This window comes from Bufo gargarizans, chromosome 8 (genome assembly GCF_014858855.1).
Source record: "Bufo gargarizans isolate SCDJY-AF-19 chromosome 8, ASM1485885v1, whole genome shotgun sequence".
In the NCBI taxonomy this organism is placed as follows: domain Eukaryota; kingdom Metazoa; phylum Chordata; class Amphibia; order Anura; family Bufonidae; genus Bufo; species Bufo gargarizans.
Window position 1 is genome coordinate 173962767 of NC_058087.1, and position 22294 is coordinate 173985060.

At 44.3% G+C, this 22294-nt stretch overlaps 1 protein-coding gene across 1 annotated transcript in view; it reads left to right on the forward strand.

Moving 5' to 3' along the window:
• BAIAP3 (BAI1 associated protein 3) overlaps nucleotides 1-22294 on the forward strand; it is a 164128-nt gene that overhangs the window by 92617 nt on the left and 49217 nt on the right. The window contains exons 15-21 of the mRNA XM_044304069.1: nucleotides 7143-7267; nucleotides 9772-9862; nucleotides 11419-11475; nucleotides 13401-13498; nucleotides 16060-16111; nucleotides 16351-16499; nucleotides 18204-18327. Coding sequence (XP_044160004.1) covers nucleotides 7143-7267; nucleotides 9772-9862; nucleotides 11419-11475; nucleotides 13401-13498; nucleotides 16060-16111; nucleotides 16351-16499; nucleotides 18204-18327 — 696 coding nt within the window. The remainder of the gene's footprint in view (nucleotides 1-7142; nucleotides 7268-9771; nucleotides 9863-11418; nucleotides 11476-13400; nucleotides 13499-16059; nucleotides 16112-16350; nucleotides 16500-18203; nucleotides 18328-22294) is intronic.

Genomic DNA, 22294 nt, shown 5'->3' on the forward strand with positions numbered 1-22294 from the left:
GTAGAGCTGGCTATACACCTTCAGTAGAGCTGGCTATATACCTTCAGAAGCCCTGGCTATACACCTACAGTAGCACTGGCTATACACCTTCAGTAGCACTGGCTATACACCTTCAGTAGTGCTGGCTATACACCTTCAGTAGCGCTGGCTATACACCTTCAGTAGCGCTGGCTATACACCTACAGTAGTGCTGGCTATACACCTTCAGTAGCCCTGGCTATACACCTTCAGTAGTGCTGGCTATACACCTTCAGTAGTGCTGGCTATATACCTTCAGAAGCCCTGGCTATACACCTACAGTAGCGCTGACTATATACCTACAGTAGAGCTGGCTATACACCTTCAGTAGCGCTGGCTATACACCTTCAGAAGCCCTGGCTATACACCTACAGTAGCGCTGGCTATATACCTACAGTAGAGCTGGCTATACACCTTCAGTAGCGCTGGCTATACACCTTTAGAAGCCCTGGCTATACACCTACAGTAGCGCTGGCTATATACCTACAGTAGAGCTGGCTATACACCTTCAGTAGCCCTGGCTATACACCTTCAGTAGCACTGGCTATACACCTACAGTAGCACTGGCTATACACCTTCAGAAGCCCTGGCTATACACCTTCAGTAGCCCTGGCTATACACCTTCAGTAGCACTGACTATATACCTTCAGTAACGCTGGCTATACACCTACAGTAGCACTGGCTATACACCTTCAGTAGCGCTGGCTATATACCTTCAGTAGCGCTGGCTATATACCTTCAGAAGCCGTGGCTATACACCTACAGTAGCACTGGCTATACACCTTCAGTAGCGCTGGCTATACACCTACAGTAGTGCTGGCTATACACCTTCAGTAGTGCTGGCTATACACCTTCAGTAGTGCTGGCTATACACCTTCAGTAGAGCTGGCTATACACCTACAGTAGAGCTGGCTATACACCTTCAGTAGCGCTGGCTATATACCTTCATAAGCCCTGGCTATACACCTACAGTAGCACTGGCTATACACCTTCAGTAGCGCTGGCTATACACCTACAGTAGTGCTGGCTATACACCTACAGTAGTGCTGGCTATACACCTTCAGTAGCCCTGGCTATACACCTTCAGTAGTGCTGGCTATACACCTTCAGTAGCGCTGGCTATATACCTTCAGAAGCCCTGGCTATACACCTACAGTAGCGCTGGCTATACACCTTCAGTAGTGCTGGCTATACACCTTCAGTAGCGCTGGCTATATACCTTCAGAAGCCCTGGCTATACACCTACAGTAGCGCTGGCTATACACCTACAGTAGTGCTGGCTATACACCTACAGTAGTGCTGGCTATACACCTTCAGTAGTGCTGGCTATATACCTTCAGAAGCCCTGGCTATACACCTACAGTAGCGCTGGCTATATACCTACAGTAGAGCTGGCTATACACCTTCAGTAGCGCTGGCTATACACCTTCAGAAGCCCTGGCTATACACCTACAGTAGCGCTGGCTATAAACCTACAGTAGAGCTGGCTATACACCTTCAGTAGCCCTGGCTATACACCTTCAGTAGCGCTGGCTATACACCTTTAGAAGCCCTGGCTATACACCTACAGTAGCGCTGGCTATATACCTACAGTAGAGCTGGCTATACACCTTCAGTAGCCCTGGCTATACACCTTCAGTAGCACTGGCTATACACCTTCAGAAGCCCTGGCTATACACCTTCACTAGCCCTGGCTATACACCTTCAGTAGCACTGGCTATATACCTTCAGTAGAGCTGGCTATACACCTTCAGTAGCACTGACTATATACCTTCAGCAACGCTGGCTATACACCTACAGTAGCACTGGCTATACACCTACAGTAGTGCTGCTATATACCTTCATTAGCGCTGGCTATACACCTACAGTAGCACTGGCTATACACCTACAGTAGCGCTGGCTATACACCTACATTAGCACTGGCTATACACCTTCAGTAGAGCTGGCTATACACCTTCAGTAGCGCTGGCTATACACCTTCAGTAGCACTGACTATATACCTTCAGTAACTCTGACTATACACCTTCAGCAGCGCTGGCTATATACACCTTCAATAGCACTGACTATATACCTTCAGTAACTCTGACTATACACCTTCAGTAGCACTGACTATACACCTTCAGTAGCAGTGGCTATACACCTTTAGTAGCACTGACTATACACCTTCAGTAGTGCTGCTATATACACCTTCAGCAGCGCTGACTATACACCTTCAGTAGCGCTGCTATATACACCTTCAGTAGCACTGACTATACACCTTCAGCAGCGCTGGCTATACACCTTCAGCAGCGCTGACTATACACCTTCAGTAGCTCTGACTATACACATTCAGTAGCACTGACTATATACCTTCAGTAACTCTGACTATACACCTTCAGCAGTGCTGACTATACACCTTCAGTAGCGCTGCTATATACACCTTCAGCAGCGCTGGCTATACACCTTCAGCAGCGCTGGCTATATACCTTCAGTAGCTCTGACTATACACCTTCAGTAGCTCTGACTATACACCTTCAGTAACTCTGACTATACACCTTCAGTAGCGCTGCTATATACACCTTCAGTAGCTCTGACTATACACCTTCAGTAGCGCTGCTATATACACCTTCAGTAGCGCTGCTATACAGGTCCTTCTAAAAAAATTAGCATATTGTGATAAAGTTCATTATTTTCTGTAATGTACTGATAAACATTAGACTTTCATATATTTTAGATTCATTACACACCAACTGAAGTAGTTCAAGCCTTTTATTGTTTTAATATTGATGATTTTGGCATACAGCTCATGAAAACACAAATTTCCTATCTCAAAAAATTAGCATATTTCATCCGACCAATAAAAGAAAAGTGTTTTTAATACAAAAAAAAGTCAACCTTCAAATAATGATGTTCAGTTATGCACTCAATACTTGGTCGGGAATCCTTTTGCAGAAATGACTGCTTCAATGCGGCGGGGCATGGAGGCAATCAGCCTGTGGCACTGCTGAGGTGTTATGGAGGCCCAGGATGCTTCGATAGCGGCCTTAAGCTCATCCACAGTGTTGGGTCTTGCATCTCTCAACTTTCTCTTCCCAATATCCCACAGATTCTCTATGGGGTTCAGGTCAGGAGAGTTGGCAGGCCAATTGAGCACAGTAAGACCATGGTCAGTAAACCATTTACCAGTGGTTTTGGCGCTGTGAGCAGGTGCCAGGTCGTGCTGAAAAATGAAATCTTCATCTCCATAAAGCTTTTCAGCAGATGGAAGCATGAAGTGCTCCAAAATCTCCTGATAGCTAGCTGCATTGACCCTGCCCTTGATAAAACACAGTGGACCAACACCAGCAGCTGACATGGCACCCCAGACCATCACTGACTGTGGGTACTTGACACTGGACTTCAGGCATTTTGGCATTTCCCTCTCCCCAGTCTTCCTCCAGACTCTGGCACCTTGATTTCCGAATGACATGCAACAGTCCAGTGCTGCTTCTCTGTAGCCCAGGTCAGGCGCTTCTGCCGCTGTTTCTGGTTCAAAGGTGGCTTGACCTGGGGAATGCGGCACCTGTAGCCCATTTCCTGCACACGCCTGTACACGGTGGCTCTGGATGTTTCTACTCCAGACTCAGTCCACTGCTTCCGCAGGTCCCCCAAGGTCTGGAATCGGTCCTTCTCCACAATCTTCCTCAGGGTCCGGTCACCTCTTCTCGTTGTGCAGCGTTTTCTGCCACACTTTTTCCTTCCCACAGACTTCCCACTGAGGTGCCTTGATACAGCACTCTGGGAACAGCCTATTCGTTCAGAAATTTCTTTCTGTGTCTTACCCTCTTGCTTGAGGGTGTCAATGATGGCCTTCTGGACAGCAGTCAGGTCGGCAGTCTTACCCATGATTGCGGTTTTGAGTAATGAACCAGGCTGGGAGTTTTTAAAAGCCTCAGGAATCTTTTGCAGGTGTTTAGAGTTAATTAGTTGATTCAGATGATTAGGTTAATAGCTCGTTTAGAGAACATTTTCATGATATGCAAATTTTTTGAGATAGGAATTTTGGGTTTTCATGAGCTGTATGCCAAAATCAGCAATATTAAAACAATAAAAGGCTTGAACTACTTCAGTTGGTGTGTAATGAATCTAAAATATATGAAAGTCTAATGTTTATCAGTACATTACAGAAAATAATGAACTTTATCACAATATGATAATTTTTTGGGAAGGACCTGTATACACCTTCAGTAGCTTTGACTATACACCTTCAGTAGCTCTGACTATACACCTTCAGTAGCAGTGGCTATACACCTTTAGTAGCACTGACTATACACCTTCAGTAGTGCTGCTATATACCTTCAGTAGGTCTGACTATACCCTTTCAGTAGCTCTGACTATACACCTTCAGTAGCTCTGACTATACACCTTCAGTAGCTCTGACTATACACCTTCAGTAGCTCTGACTATACACCTTCAGTAGCACTGACTATACACCTTCAGTAGCTCTGACTATATACCTTCAGTAGCTCTGACTATACACCTTCAGTAGCTCTGACTATACACCTTCAGTAGCGCTGCTATATACACCTTCAGTAGCGCTGCTATATACACCTTCAGTAGCTCTGACTATACACCTTCAGTAGCTCTGACTATACACCTTCAGTAGCTCTGACTATACACCTTCAGTAGCACTGACTATACACCTTCAGTAGCTCTGACTATATACCTTCAGTAGCTCTGACTATACACCTTCAGTAGCTCTGACTATACACCTTCAGTAGCAGTGGCTATACACCTTTAGTAGCACTGACTATACACCTTCAGTAGTGCTGCTATATACCTTCAGTAGCTCTGACTATACACCTTCAGTAGCTCTGACTATACACCTTCAGTAGCTCTGACTATACACCTTCAGTAGCTCTGACTATACACCTTCAGTAGCACTGACTATACACCTTCAGTAGCACTGACTATACACCTTCAGTAGCAGTGACTATACACCTTCAGTAGCAGTGGCTATACACCTTTAGTAGCACTGACTATACACCTTCAGTAGTGCTGCTATATACCTTCAGTAGCTCTGACTATACACCTTCAGTAGCTCTGACTATACACCTTCAGTAGCAGTGACTATACACCTTCAGTAGCTCTGACTATACACCTTCAGTAGCACTGACTATACACCTTCAGTAGCACTGACTATACACCTTCAGCAGCGCTGGCTATACACCTTCAGTAGCAGTGACTATACACCTTCAGTAGCAGTGACTATACACCTTCAGTAGCAGTGACTATACACCTTCAGTAGCAGTGACTATACACCTTCAGTAGCAGTGACTATACACCTTCAGTAGCAGTGACTATACACCTTCAGTAGCTCTGACTATACACCTTCAGTAGCAGTGACTATACACCTTCAGTAGCAGTGACTATACACCTTCAGTAGCAGTGACTATACACCTTCAGTAGCACTGACTATACACCTTCAGTAGCTCTGACTATACACCTTCAGTAGCAGTGACTATACACCTTCAGTAGCAGTGACTATACACCTTCAGTAGCAGTGACTATACACCTTCAGTAGCAGTGACTATACACCTTCAGTAGCTCTGACTATACACCTTCAGTAGCACTGACTATACACCTTCAGTAGCTCTGACTATACACCTTCAGTAGCAGTGACTATACACCTTCAGTAGCTCTGACTATACACCTTCAGTAGCACTGACTATACACCTTCAGTAGCTCTGACTATACACCTTCAGTAGCAGTGACTATACACCTTCAGTAGCAGTGACTATACACCTTCAGTAGCTCTGACTATACACCTTCAGTAGCAGTGACTATACACCTTCAGTAGCACTGACTATACACCTTCAGTAGCTCTGACTATACACCTTCAGTAGCACTGACTATACACCTTCAGTAGCAATGGCTATACACCTTCAGTAGCAATGGCTATACACCTTCAGTAGCAGTGACTATACACCTTCAGTAGCAGTGACTATACACCTTCAGTAGCAGTGACTATACACCTTCAGTAGCAGTGACTATACACCTTCAGTAGCAGTGGCTATACACCTTCAGTAGCACTGACTATACACCTTCAGTAGCTCTGACTATACACCTTCAGTAGCAGTGACTATACACCTTCAGTAGCTCTGACTATACACCTTCAGTAGCACTGACTATACACCTTCAGTAGCAATGGCTATACACCTTCAGTAGCAATGGCTATACACCTTCAGTAGCAGTGACTATACACCTTCAGTAGCAGTGACTATACACCTTCAGTAGCAGTGACTATACACCTTCAGTAGCAGTGACTATACACCTTCAGTAGCAGTGACTATACACCTTCAGTAGCAGTGACTATACACCTTCAGTAGCAGTGACTATACACCTTCAGTAGCAGTGGCTATACACCTTCAGTAGCAGTGACTATACACCTTCAGTAGCACTGACTATACACCTTCAGTAGCAGTGACTATACACCTTCAGTAGCAGTGACTATACACCTTCAGTAGCAGTGGCTATACACCTTCAGTAGCAGTGACTATACACCTTCAGTAGCACTGACTATACACCTTCAGTAGCAGTGGCGTACATAGAGAAGTAAGGGCCCCATAGCAAGGATTAAACCAAATCCCCCACACAGGACAGAAGGGTTTCTGCCTAAACCCTTTTCAATGATCCTTGGGCCATTTTTCCCACTGCCTTATTTGCTAAAAGTTGTTCCTTTAGTGGGTGGAGTCCTGACCAAGTTTTCACCTCCAGTAGAAGAGGGGATGATCCCAACTAAGACTGTGCCCCCTCTTGCCCTGGGTCCCATAGCAGTCGCATGGTCTGCCGCTATGGTAGTTTTATGCCCCTGCTCAGTAGTGCTGACTATACACCCTCAGCAGCACTGGTTATATACTTTCAGTAGCTGTCAGCCCTTCCTTCTGACTTAGATGGATAAACATTGTATATATTGCTTTGTAGGTAGATTGTGAAATACTCCATATGGCTCCATATCTGGATGCAATCGTATCGTGGATAAGAGGCTCCAGGTTTCTGTCAATCGTCCTATCAGGGATTTCTGTTCCCCATTGAACAATCTCTTTTGCTATAACTCCATGAAGTAAATACAATATTCATTCATCATTCTGTGTCCATCATTTAAGGAGGAGAACTTAGCGGAAAGCTTCACCCTCTTCACTGAATATTGTCTCCTGCTGCTGAAGAAGCTGAGGGACAACTTCCCGGTGCTGAACACCACCGTTATCTGCCGCCTGGAGTTCATGTTAAGGTAACAGACAGGGGAGTGCGGATTGTGGCATAAGGTCCGGTAGAGGGAGGATTGGAGGGAGAAAGTTTGGAGGCAGCATGGATGGGTGTTCATGGATGGGTGTTCTGTCTTCATACACGTTCACACAGTGTGCAGTCCGACATTCAGCATAAACCATTCATGTCTTCCAAATAAGAGGACTGTTCTCTGAAGCCCAACTTGTTTATTGGCAAGACAGGAGTATTGATGTGTGATCCATTGATTGGAAAACTATAAAAATACAAATGACATGTATAAGTATAAGGCATATAGGATAGCATATACAGCAGAAAGCATAGACCAGCATGTACTACAACATTACATTAACTCTGAGCACATGTCCCAAAATGGCTGTCTATACATAGGATTACATATCTGATATCTAACAGCTACAACATGTTCCCTGAGTAATACTACAGCTAGCTAAACATCACTGCATAACACAATATCCCTGAGACAAGGTAGATCTCACTCACCAGATATACTTGCACAAAGATGGTGGAGTTTAAGAAGGAGAGCTGCATGGAACAGCTCTGCTGATGTCCCAGAATGCCTTGCAGAATGCTTAGCACCTCCCAACAATACAATAATCTTAATTAACAAGAAACACAAGTGTAATACATTTTTACCACCGCTAGATGGTGCTGTTAGCTAGCTAATAACATGAATAGCAAACTGAAAGTAGAATTGATCTGTAATGATACTGAAATGAATCTCCCAGTGCTGGGACAGAACAATGGGTGTGCATTCCACTGTGGAATGCATCTGCAATGGCCGCCTCCCCCCCAGGGCCCTCTCTATCGCGTCCCAGGTGTAGTAGGAATGCCAAGTGGTGTCGTGCGGCCTAAATGTATCTCTATGCGTGTCACGGTGCTCCTACCTGGATACCGCTGGACCCCAGGCTTTGGCTCCACAGCAATGAAAGAGTGGAATAATTGAGGGATTCGAAGAAATAACTTGAGTCCAGACCTTGAGATGAAGTTCAATGGCAGCTTTACTTGAATAAACGTTTCTTCAAATAGTTTCAGGCTTTGTCTTGGTTCCTGCAGGCTTTAGTAATAAACTGGCAGGCAAACTCAACTCTGCTATATCTTTCTCTCACTCTGCTGTACTGACAGGCTGGCTATATAGCTTTTTCTGTATGCAGCACTTCTTCTCTGTAGTCTCTCTAGGTTATGCCAGGGAACTTTCCTCCTGGCTCCGGAGGCTTCAAGCTTTGGCTCATGGCCAGCAGAGCTGAGGGTGCTCTGGCTGCCGTGGGCACGTCCAGAAGAGACGTGCCCCTGCACACCCTTCCCCTTGCAGGGGGTAAACTGCAACTGGAACTAATTGTTCCCCACCCTTCCTACAGGAAGTAGGGCTGGCCCACTTCCCTACAGAGACAGAGGGGGGATAGAATGGAATGGTAAGTTCCATTCTATCTAACTATAGCTTTGCTGTGTTTGCTGCCACCTGCTGGTGAACCAGGTAAATTACATTTATAACAGTTACATAACAATGATATAGATGCACATTATCGAGGACCTGGACAAAAATACATAAGATGACACTGTGTTAGCCCATTCAAGACAGTAGCACAAAGTGCAGGAGTGGTAACACCACTCTGGGGTGTTACACATCCACCTTATAGCCTGCATACTTAACACCTGGAGCAAGAAGGGGAGGAGCAGTGTAGGATAGATAAGGATCTCTAGGGATGGGGGATATGGTGCACACTATTCTCTATCTGAGGTGGCCAGTGGATCTTAACTCAGCATTGCCTGTAGAACGTAACCTATTTTGGGTGGTCAGTGGATCTCAACCTAGTATTGTCTGTAAAGCCTAGTCTAATCCAGAGTCCCCTGAATAACCAGCGTATCCTAGGCACTGGAAAAACGCTTCGGGACGCAAACAATTTTTGTTGGGACTCTATTTATATATTTATGCATTTTTATCACACTATTTTCTGAAGATTCAACCGAGTTGGGTACAAGCATCAGGGTCAGCAAAGGGATATTGAGGGCTTAGCCACCGAGAACTGGGGTCGCCCCTGTCGGGGCGGGTGCTCTGCTTGTAGGCAGGGGTAGTCAAGGGACAGAATATCCAACTCTACCCTGGATCCCACTTCTCTTACAAAAAAGCCTGAAAACCTGATGGAGGAAATGAAATCCATGTCTATTGTTCTTCAACTGGTAGCAACAGAATTCTACTGGGTATAACCGTGAGTGAGGAAAGTCTGGACAGATGTTATGCTCCAGCCACATCGTGATTTGAATCTATTTGTTTAACCCATGTGGAATAATATGAATGTTATAATTAAGGCTGAGTAATATTATGATATTTTTAACGGTAGAAATAAAAGGCATATTTTATAAGGGGGGGGGGGGTTATTAGTTTTGTTCTGTGATAGGATTAAGGTAACAGACACCCACATGCGTCACATCACTGGCGTAACTTCGATTAACCTTACTCACTACTGGGGGGGGGGGGTCATGTGTTTGGCACAGGTGTCTCAACCAGATCCAGAACATGCAAGCCTTCAAGACGGTGTGCCCCTTCCACAATGAACTGCATCTGGAAATTGCAACTGTGTTAAAGGTATACTTATTCTCAACACTAAAGCACTAGCAAAGAGCCATGGCCAACGAGCAATTATAATGTTAATACAAGGGCACCTAAACAAAATATATGAGCGCGCACCACCACTTTCTCCCACAACCTACCTGGGCCAGAAGAGCTCGGCCCTCTCATTCAATGCTTTGTAGCAAAGAAGAGCAGAGTTTCCCAACTATACCAGTTTCTGACATAGCTGGGTGACCACTAACATGGTGACCCTTAAAGGAGTTTTCCAGAACATATTGTATACACTGACGACCTTTCCTTAGGGGAGGCTATCTATCAGTGCCCCTCCCCATCCTGCACACATTTATGTGTAGAGATTATTATACAGGGTGGGCCATTTATATGGATACACCTTAATAAAATGTGACTGGTTGGTGATATTAACTTCCTGTTTGTGGCACATTAGTATATGTGAGGAGGGAAACCTTTCAAGATGGGTGGTGATCATGGCGGCCATTTTGAATCCAACTTTTGTTTTTTCAATAGGAAGAGGGTCATGTGACACATCAAACTTATTGGGAATTTCACAAGAAAAACAATGGTGTGCTTGGTTTTAACGTAACTTTATTCTTTCATGAGTTATTTACAAGTTTCTGACCACTTATAAAATGTGTTCAATGTGCTGCCCATTGTGTTGGATTGTCAATGCAACCCTCTTCTCCCACTCTTCGCACACTGATAGCAACACCGCAGGAGAAATGCTAGCACAGGCTTCCGGTATCCGTGGTTTCAGGTGCTGCACATCTCGTATCTTTACAGCATATGTATCCATATAAATGGCCCACCCTGTACATTGCACAATTTCGGCAGTTTTTGCATCAAATTTCTGCAAAGACCACAACAAAAGCGCTATGTACAATTATAACCATGTGTGCAGGAGTGCTGGTCTGGAGGCTATATTGCCACTCCCCTGCAGACCTAGCAGAGCGCCGGCTGATTCCACTGCTTCACTTTGCCTCTGGGCGCTGTGCTTGCTATGCTGTTCTAGAAAGGGAAATCTGGGTAGACTTTTTAGTAACTTATTAAGAGGTAAATTCAAGGAATACAAAAATATATACTGGGGATTTTTCTTAAATAGGTCAGTGGAGGGGTGATTTATCAAAACTGTTATGAATTGGAGAGGTTACCCATTGCATCCAATCTTCTTTTATTTTCAGAAAGGGTCTCTGAAAAATGAGAGTGGGAATCTGATTAGTTCTTTCTAGGCAACTGCGGGACTTTTCCTTGCCACTCGTTCTGAATAAATCGCCCCATTGCTCTTTGATCTATACATATCCAGTACTCAATCCTCCCCAATTCATGGCTAGGCATGGTGACATTTCCAGGTGCTTCTCCTAAGTGATTGAATATAAACCTGCAAAGGCAAGATGATGATTATTCTAGTTTCAGTGGCAGAGATGCACAAATTGCAGGCAGCGGTGTAATGTGAGGCCCTGGCTTTCATCAAATAACCCTTTATTGAAATGCTGCAAAAAGATTGAGGCTAAGAGAAATCATTTTACTCGGTCATTACTTCAATTTCTGTCTTTCAGAAAGGAACATTGGAATGGTACGAAAAGACGTACACGCCCTATAGACCTGACGAAAAGGTGAGTCATTCCATCTTCATGGACAGGACCTACATATTCATTTATCACGACCATATTTTCACCCATAGGTTATTGCCGGGTGTATGTGGGAAGTACAATGTAGAGGTAAATTCAGCAGGAAATCTACCTAACGCTGCACCATGGAGGGGCTCAGCAGCCTTCTGCACGCCAGCTGTTGTGAAATTACAACTCCCAGGATGCTGGGAGTTGTAATTCCAGAACAGCTGGAGTGCCGGTGATTGCTGACACCTGCTATATGAGGTAGTAGTCACACCCGAGGTGGCCCAAAGCAATAAGATAAACAGAAGAAGACCTAAGTATTATAAATGGCTCAAAATTTCTATTCTCTGACATGTTAGAAAGGTACAAGATATAAACTGTAGTGAAGGCAATCTTCTTACCATTGACTGCATTTGTGAGTTATCCCCTGCCTTCTGATCCTCAGCAGTGTCTTGTGACCAGCACTCAGACTTTTAAAAAAACACAGCATCCTATGTGTGGACATGAAGCCAGCTTCTCTATGTATTCCTATGGGAGCCTCAATGTCAGTCTGATAGGAATACATAGAGTAGTTGACTTCCGGTCCTGTTTCAGATAGAGATCAGAGAGTTGGTCACATGACACAGCTGAGAATCAGAAGAGAGGTTATAACTCACAAATACAGTCACTGGTAAGAAAATTTTGTGGGGGTACTACTTTAAAGATTTTGCACATGTAATCCTAGAGCTTTAATTTCATCTGCCTTCCCTCAATTTAAAAGGCATCTGTCAGCAGCTTTGTACTTGTGAAACTGGCTGACTTGTTAGGGCTCTTTCACACCTGCGTTATTGTCTTCCGGCATAGAGTTCCGTCGTCGGGGCTCTATGCCGGAAGAATCCTGATCAGGATTATCCTAATGCATTCTGAATGGAGTGAAATCCGTTCAGGATGCATCAGGATGTCTTCAGTTCCGGAACGGAACGTTTTTTGGCCGGAGAAAATACCGCAGCATGCTGCGCTTTTTGCTCCGGCCAAAAAAACTGAAGACTTGCCGCAAGGCCGGATCCGGAATGAATGCCCATTGAAAGGCATTGATCCGGATCCGGCCTTAAGCTAAACGTCGTTTCGGCGCATTGCCGGATCCGACGTTTAGCTTTTTTTTAGAGTGGTTACCATGGCTGCCGGGACGCTAAAGTCCTGGCAGCCATGGTAAAGTGTAGCGGGGAGCGGGGGAGCAGTATACTTACCGTCCGTGCGGCTCCCGGGGCGCTCCAGAGTGACGTCAGGGCGCCCCAGGCGCATGGATGACGTGATCGCATGGCACGTCATCCGTGCGCATGGGGCGCTCTGACGTCACTCTGGAGCGCCCCGGGAGCCGCGCGGACTGTAAGTATACTGCTCCCCCACTCCCCACTACTACTATGGCAACCAGGACTTTAATAGCGTCCTGGCTGCCATAGTAACACTGAAAGCATTTTGAAGACGGATCCGTCTTCAAATGCTTTCAGTACACTTGCGTTTTTCCGGATCCGGCGTGTAATTCCGGCAAGTGGAGTACACGCCGGATCCGGACAACGCAAGTGTGAAAGAGGCCTTACATGTGCTCTTGGGAGCTAAAGGCATTTGTGTTGGTCCCATGTTCATATCTGCCCTCATTGCTGATTTTAATATATGCAAATAAGCCTCTAGGAGCAACGGGGGCGTTACCATTACACCTAGAGGTTCTGTTTTCTCTGCAATTGCCGCACCCTCTGCACTTTGATTGAGAGGACCAGGCAGTGTAAACATCATCGCACCTGGTCCTATCAATCAAACTGCAGAGGGTGCGGCAGTGTAATTTTAGAGGTAAATGCCAATTTTACCCCCAAAACTATGGCGATAATTAACAATCAATCTGAAAACCATGCCAGTTAGGTAGGTACTCACCAGATATGTCTGTGTCCTAGAACGATGTGGAGCAGCTGCGGTGTCTGGTGAAGCTGTCAGATGCCGTTCATGAAGATATAGAGAAAAGTCAGAACGTCTACAACAAGCTTTTTGTCAGGTGAGTCCTGTAAGACAATGTGAGAAGCTGCACCAGAGGTTGAGCTCTGTGCTCACATCTGGGTCATATAAGCTTGATGTAAACTGGAATCCATAGGTTACAATGGGGCCAACATATCGCGGAAGTGGTTTACGTCTGGAGGGCACTGAAAAACGTGGCCTGCCGCTGTTTTTGGCATCACAAATAAGTGTATATGCCATTCTATTTTTCTCAGAAGCAAGGTTGAGGACATGTTTACCGCAAGGTACCGCCATGACCAGCTTCACCCTCACCTACTGTGTCCTTCTCCTATACCATGTAGATTGTAAGCCCTCACGGGCAGGGCCCTCTCTCCTTCTGTACCAGTTTGTAACTCGTCTTGAGTAGTGCAATTGTCTGTATTATGTATGTGCACCGCTTCTCATATGTACAGCGCTATGGAATGAATGGCGCTTTAGGGTACTTTCACACTAGCGTTTTTCTTTTCCGGGGCGGAGTTCCATCCTAGGGGCTCAAATCCGGAAAAGAACTGATCAGTTTTATCCCCATGCATTCTGAATGGAGAGTAATCTGTTAAGGATGCATCAGGATGTCTTCAGTTCAGTCTTTTTGACTGATCAGGCTTTTCAGAAAACCGTAGCATGTTGTATTTTTACCTCCGGCCAAAAATCCTGAACACTTTGACTGAACGCCGGATCCAGTCTTTTTCCCATTGACTTGCATTAACGCCGGATCCAGCGCCGTGTGTTCAGTCAAACCGGATCCGGCTTTTGCATGTTAAACCTGAAAAATTTTAAAAAAAAGTTAAAGTCCATAAATGGCGGATCCGTTTTTTCCAATGCATTTTTTCATTGGGATCAAAATCCTGATCAGGATTCAAATGTAATCCGTTTTCACACGTTTTTCCGGATCCGGCGGGCAGTTCCGGTGTCGGAATTGAACGCCGGATTTAAACAACGCAAGTGTGAAAGTAGCCTTATAATAAATAATAATAATAATGTTTGATTTAACTTTCAAAAGGGTGGAGACTAGAGAGAGGCGAATCAAAATTCCATTTAGGTTAAATTTGGCCGAATTGATCAACCAGTTTGGGTCCAAATCAGTTCTGCACGAATCGAGAAAGTGCCTCAATTGGCCTGAAAATGTCATTGTGACCCTCTAGAATCTCCTGTGCAGTCTCTAAATTTTATTAAAGAAGTTGTGCAGCCAGTAAATATTGATGACCTGTCCTCAGGATAGGTCATTCCGACCGGTGGGAGTCCTACTCCCAGCAGCCCTGTCAGTCAGCTGTTTATAGAGGAGGCGGCACTTGTACGAGCACTCCTCCTTCTTCAAGATTACACTGCGCGTTGTCTCATTTGCAGCGGCGCAGAGTCAGCTCATCCCATTCAAGTGAATGGAGCAAACACTTGTAATTAGACTGTGCCGCTGAGACCTCCAAAGCAACACGCAGTGTAATCCTGAAGAGGAAGTAGCTTTTGTACAAGTGCCGCTTCCTCTTCAAATAGTTGATCGGCAGGGGTGTCAAGAGTTGGACCAATCAGATATTGATGACCTCGGAGGATAGCAGCAATGAGGGACCGGCAGTCACTCGTAGTCTGCTTGAATAAATCATTTATTGCCACATATTAGTTAAATGTGACGCGTTTTGGCACAATCCTGTACCTTCCTTACACAGTTTGAGGAAGGCACAGTGCTGGTCCTCCATTGCTACTGTTTGTAAGGGACACCTTGCTTGGACACATAAACCACACCGCCATAAACCGGAGTGCCGACTGATATACATACTGTAACTACTATCCGGAGGATAGGTCATCAATTTGTACCGGCCGCACAGCCACTACATTTATCTCTCTCCAAAATTCACCTGAATAAAATAACCCAAAAATTCAGCTTTGGATGCAACTCAAATTTTTACAAAATTCGTGTTGAACTCGATTGATTTCGATTCAGCCATCTCTAGTCGAGACAGAGTTGGGGCTTGCTAGTGCAGTTCTGCAGCATAGTTACCAAATAATGTCTAAATCAGGCCGCAGCTGATAGAGGATGCTGGGAGTTGTAATTTTACAACAGCTGGAGGGCCTGGAAACCATTACTTTAGACATCTGGGATGGGATACGTGCCTACCAGTGCCATGCCACAGTGCCCACTTTAGTACCATGACCAGAGGCCAAACCAGTGCCCCCAAGACTACTATTCTTAGTGGCCCTATTAGTGTCAGCCACTGTGTTCCCATGAGTACCATCCCATCAAGGCAAAACCCGGTACCCCTATGAGTACCAACCAAAGTGTCTCAATGAATGCCAGACAGGTAAATACTCACCTGCTCCCTGCTCTTTCTTACATGTCACCAAGCAGAAGAGGACAGAGGTTCCATCTTTTGTTTAGCTGCACCTTTCTGCATGATTGACAGTACTGCTGGTAGTGTCTTACTATTGATTACATTGGATAGAGGGTATTGGGCAAGGCTGCCGCCGTGCCCTAACCATGAGACATTATAAATGCATAGGCCCTGGTGTATTCTTTATATATTCTATTTCATACATGTGAACCAACTGACGGCATGACTCTTCTCTCCTTAGCATTGTAAAGGTGGATTACTTCAGTATCACCTACCGGCAGCTAGAGAAACTGGTAAGAAGGGATTTTTATTAATGGTGCCATAATGACAAGCAGATACAGTAAATCTGAAATATAGCTCAATAAAATTCAGACAGTCGTTATTGTGGATGACCTTTTCATGCTGTAGATGGCCACACCTAAGGTACGAGAGATGATGCGGGTCACCTTAATTGTTGGAGATGGTGTGGCTGTCCAAGAATGAATTCACCGTCATATATGGTCCAGATAAATGTCCAGTACCTTCCTTGTAGGTGGCTGATGAAGTGAGCATCACAATGGAGAACATAAAGGGATCAGAGCACGAAGAGCCGCATATCACCCATGCTATAGGGGAGATGTTATTTGAACTCTACATCACCCTCAATGAACTGAGGCGCTTCAGGGATTACTTGCCCTTAAAGTAGGTCTATTACTATAATGCTTTGGTCCTTTATCTTATACTGTACCGTCTGATAGTAGAACACCATGGAATGGCCATAGGGTTACAAAATGATGGTGTCTCACATAAAAACACAGTTTGCTCTGTGATGTGTAGATTTAAAAGGAAATATCAGCAGGTATTAACAAAATAAGATTTATACTGTTAACATATTTATTATATGATGACGATCTATATTATAATGTGACTGGTTTAAGTTATATCATTATTATTGAGGAGTTTAAAGAGGTTTGTCCTTGTTAATTAAAAACAAATCAAAAGCTATTAAATATGATAAAATAAAATAAGAATATATATATATATATATATATATATATATAAAAGATGGCGGCATCAAACAAATAAACTGTGGACGGGTGCTATGTCCCAAGGCATATGCTCAATGCCAAAATATAAAAAACGAAGATCGGACAGCACTCCAAAAGTAACAGAAATTTTATTCACCTATGTGGCAAAAAAGGCCTTTTTTTTGTTATTTTTGGAGTGCTGTCCGATCTTTGTTATATATATATATATTATACCTGCCAGTCAATCCTTTATGTTTCCAGCGCCACTGCTTCTATCCTCCTTTATTTACTTGGCTGCATGAATGACATGCCACATATTATCACTTCTGCAGCAAATCAATGGCTTCAGCAGAGCACAAGACCACAGTGATCATGTGGGGTATACAGTATATTAGGGATCAGCAACCTTTGGCACTCTAGCTGTTGTGAAACTACAATTCCCAGCATGCTCCATTCATTTCTATGAGAGTTCTTAGAAGAGCAGAGCAAGTATGCATGCTGGAAGTTGTAGTTTCACAACAGCTGGAGTGCCGGAGGTTGCCTACCCCTGCACTATATAATCTATGCAACCTGAAGATCAGAACTGCGTCGCTGCAAATGGTGGACAATTAACTTGTGAGGAAATGTTTGGGTTTATTTTTTAGTTCATTTTATCCCATTTAGTGGATTTTGGATTCATTTTAACCCCTTTATTAACAAATGACAGCTCTCTGGCATTGCTACAGACTTATGTACTTATCTGACCAAAGTACACCACTGCAACATTTTTTGCCCTACATACTTGTTTTTAATGTTCGCACTTTCTGTATTCTCAGAATCACTGACAGGACGTTTACATGCAGAACTTCCTGTTTTCCTTACGGAACAAAGCATTCTGGGATTGGTTAAAAACCCAGCAGGAAGCTGATGAAAACAGGAAGTTCTGCTTGTAAACTTCCTGCCAGGATGCAGTGATGCTGGGAACAGGGAAATAAAAGTGCTGATATGATAAACCGGTATATGAGGCAAAAGTATGCAATGTTTGGGGGCATTCTGGGCATATTTAAAGAATATCTTTAAGGGACTGAAGAACCCCTTAAAAATTTTCCAGGAGTTAAATATTGATGACGATATCTGATCGTGGGTACTGACTCATGGTAACCCTGCCAATTACCTCTCCTGGGCATAGGTCATAAATTCCCTCCCAGAAAACATCTTTAAGGTCATGGAACTGTTCATTTCATGAAGACTGTATTAGTTTATTGAGACTGTAGGACACATACATAAAAATACCAGATAACAATCCAAACCAAATGTCTAGAAATTATACAGTACCTCAATACATATCAGTTCAGATCAGTTATATAGAGAAATGACCAGGAGCCCTTTGTTTCCACAGAGACAATAAATCCTTGGCTTTGACTGGATTCCACGAGCTGTTTAAAGTGTCCATTCACACATGGCTGCAAACCGTGCATGAAAAGACCTGTGAGCGGATACAGCGAGCAGTAGAAGCGGATAAGGTATTATGTTACATAAGAAAACACAAAATCATCCGATCTACCTGCCACGTCACTGTCATCGGCAGGGTCCACGCTTCTTCTTAATATTGTTTGTACATATTTTAGTCATTTTTGACACTCATCTATTTATACAGTATATTCATGCATTCCCTATTGTAAAGCTTAACAGAATGGTGACGTTATACATAATTGCCAACAGTCCCTGCGAATTTGGGCTGTCCTCTCTGGAAATGGGTGGGGCTTATGTAAGCTCTACCCATAAGTGAGCAGTCCCACCTTTTTTGGGGGCATTCCCTGGGCGAGGGTCTATTTGTCCCTAATTTACCAATTGTACAATTGTAATCTTGGTAACTATGTGTGATATACAGACGTGGACAAAATTGTTGGTACCCTTTGGTCAATGAAAGAAAAAGTCACAATGGTCACAGAAATAACTTTAATCTGACAAAAGTAATAATAAATTAAAATTCTATAAATGTTAACCAATGAAAGTCAGACATTGTTTTTCAACCATGCTTCAACAGAATTATGTAAAAAAATAAACTCATGAAACAGGCATGGACAAAAATGATGGTACCCCTAACTTAATATTTTGTTGCGCAACCTTTTGAGGCAATCACTGCAATCAAACGCTTCCTGTAACTGTCAATGAGACATCTGCACCTCTCAGCAGGTATTTTGGCCCACTCCTCATGAGCAAACTGCTCCAGTTGTGTCCGGTTTGAAGGGTGCCTTTTCCAGACTGCATGTTTCAGCTCCTTCCAAAGATGCTCAATAGGATTGAGGTCAGGGCTCATAGAAGGCCACTTTAGAATAGTCCAATTTTTTCCTCTTAGCCATTCTTGGGTGTTTTTAGCGGTGTGTTTTGGGTCATTGTCCTGTTGCAAGACCCATGACCTGCGACTGAGACCAAGCTTTCTGACACTGGCTAGTACATTTCTCTCTAGAATTCCTTGATAGTCTTGAGATTTCATTGTACCCTGCACAGATTCAAGACACCCTGTGCCAGACGCAGCAAAGCAGCCCCAGAACATAACAGAGCCTCCTCCATGTTTCACAGTAGGGACAGTGTTCTTTTCTTGATATGCTTCATTTTTTCGTCTGTGAACATACAGCTGATGTGCCTTGGCAAAAACTTCGATTTTTGTCTCATCTGTCCACAGGACATTCTCCCAGAAGCTTTGTGGCTTGTCAACATGTAGTTTGGCATATTCCAGTCTTGCTTTTTTATGATTCGTTTTCAACAATGGTGTCCTCCTTGGTCGTCTCCCATGTAGTCCACTTTGGCTCAAACAACGACGGATGGTGCGATCTGACACTGATGTTCCTTGAGCATGAAGTTCACCTTGAATCTCTTTAGAAGTCTTTCTAGGCTCTTTTGTTACCATTCGGATTATCCGTCTCTTAGATTTGTCATCAATTTTCCTCCTGCGGCCACGTCCAGGGAGGTTGGCTACAGTCCCATGGATCTTAAACTTATGAATAATATGTGCAACTGTACTCACAGGAACATCTAGTTGCTTGGAGATGGTCTTATAGCCTTTACCTTTAACATGCTTGTCTATAATTTTCTTTCTGATCTCTTGAGACAGCTCTTTCCTTTGCTTCCTCTGGTCCATGTCGAGTGTGGTACACACCATATCACCAAACAACACAGTGATTACCTGGAGCCATATATATAGGCCCAATGGCTGATTACAAGGTTGTAGACACCTGTGATGCTAATTAGTGGACACACCTTGAATTAACATGTCCCTTTGGTCACATTATGTTCTGTGTTTTCTAGGGGTACCATCATTTTTGTCCATGCCTGTTTCATGAGTTTATTTTTTTACATAATTCTGTTGAAGCATGGTTGAAAAACAATGTCTGACTTTCATTGGTTAACATTTATAGAATTTTAATTTATTATTACTTTTGTCAGATTAAAGTTATTTCTGTGACCATTGTGACTTTTTCTTTCATTGACCAAAGGGTACCAACAATTTTGTCCACGTCTGTAACTTTACAAGTGAATATAAGAAATTTGGGACTATACCTGCATTCTTCTTCTTCTAGCAGTCTTTATCAATCTCCAAAAAACACATTTTGTTGCACAATAGTAGTAAAATGCAGACCTCACTGGACGTCAGCGGTAATATTGGGGTGTGGACGGGTCAGACAGCAAGTCTGACGTCATCAGAGTTCTTGAAGTTGCTGTAAGCTGCCCATGACATGTTCCCCCATAAGGAAAGATCAAGGTTGGATAACAAAAGTCACTGGAGCCCTAGGATTAATAGTAGACAAAAAGGAGAAGGGAAGAGGGGTGTGCAGCTACAGTATCTCTACCTCAGTACAAGGAGGATGAGGAGGGGTATGCAGCTACAGTATCTCTACCTCAGTACAAGGAGGATAAGGAGGGGTATGCAGCTGCTGTATCTCTACCTCAGTACAAGGAGGATGAGGAGGGAAGAGGGGTATGCAGCTGCTGTATCTCTACCTCAGTACAAGGAGGATGAGGAGGGAAGAGGGGTATGCAGCTGCTGTATCTCTACCTCAGTGCAAGGAGGAGGAGGGAAGAGGGGTATGCAGCTGCAGTATCTCTACTTCAGTACAAGGAAGAGGGAAATAGGGGTATCTATACCTCAGTACAAGGAAGAGGAGGAGGGAGGAGGGAAGAGGGGTATGCAGCAGCAGTATCTCTACCTCAGTACAAGGAGGAGGAGGAGCAGGGAAGAGGGGTATGCAGCTGCTGTATCTCTACCTCAGTACAAGGAAGAGGGAAATAGGGGTATGCAGCTGCAGTATCTCTACCTCAGTACAAGGAGAAGGAGGAAAGAGGGGTATGCAGCTGCAGTATCTCTACCTCAGAACAAGAAGGAGGAGGAAAGAGGGGTATGCTACTGCAGTATCTCTACCTTAGTACAAGGAAGAGTAGAGGAACGGGGTATGCAGCTGCAGTATCTCTACCTCAGTACAAGGAGAAGGAGGAAAGAGGGGTATGCAGCTGCAGTATCTCTACCTCAGAACAAGAAGGAGGAGGAAAGAGGGGTATGCTACTGCAGTATCTCTACCTTAGTACAAGGAAGAGTAGAGGAACGGGGTATGCAGCTGCAGTATCTCTACCTCAGAACAAGAAGGAGGAGGAAAGAGGGGTATGCAGCTGCAGTATCTCTAACTCGGTACAAGGAGGATGAGGAGAGAAGAGGGTTGTGCAGCTGCAGTATCTCTACCTCAGTACAAGGAGGATGAGGAGAGAAGAGGGTTGTGCAGCTGCAGTATCTCTACCTCAGTACAAGGAGGAGGAGGGAAGAGGGGTATGCAGCTGCAGTATCTCTAACTCGGTACAAGGAGGATGAGGACAGAAGAGGGTTGTGCAGCTGCAGTATCTCTACCTCAGTACAAGGAGGATGAGGAGAGAAGAGGGTTGTGCAGCTGCAGTATCTCTACCCTCAGTACAAGGAGGATGAGGAGAGAAGAGGGTTGTGCAGCTGCAGTATCTCTAACTCAGTACAAGGAGGATGAGGAGGAGAAGAGGGTTGTGCAGCTGCAGTATCTCTACCTCAGTACAAGGAGGAGGAGGGAAGAGGGGTATGCAGCTGCAGTATCTCTAACTCGTACAAGGAGGATGAGGACACAGAAGAGGGTTGTGCAGCTGCAGTATCTCTACCTCAGTACAAGGAGGATGAGGAGAGAAGAGGGTTGTGCAGCTGCAGTATCTCTACCTCAGTACAAGGAGGATGAGGAGAGAAGAGGGTTGTGCAGCTGCAGTATCTCTAACTCAGTACAAGGAGGATGAGGAGAGAAGAGGGTTGTGCAGCTGCAGTATCTCTAACTCAGTACAAGGAGGATGAGGAGAGAAGAGGGTTGTGCAGCTGCAGTATCTCTAACTCAGTATGTATTTGCATAAAGAGTCACAGTATCATTGATATTACATCAGGCACATACAGGGGCCATGGTGCTTTCTTGCAGCTGTACAGGTGTTACC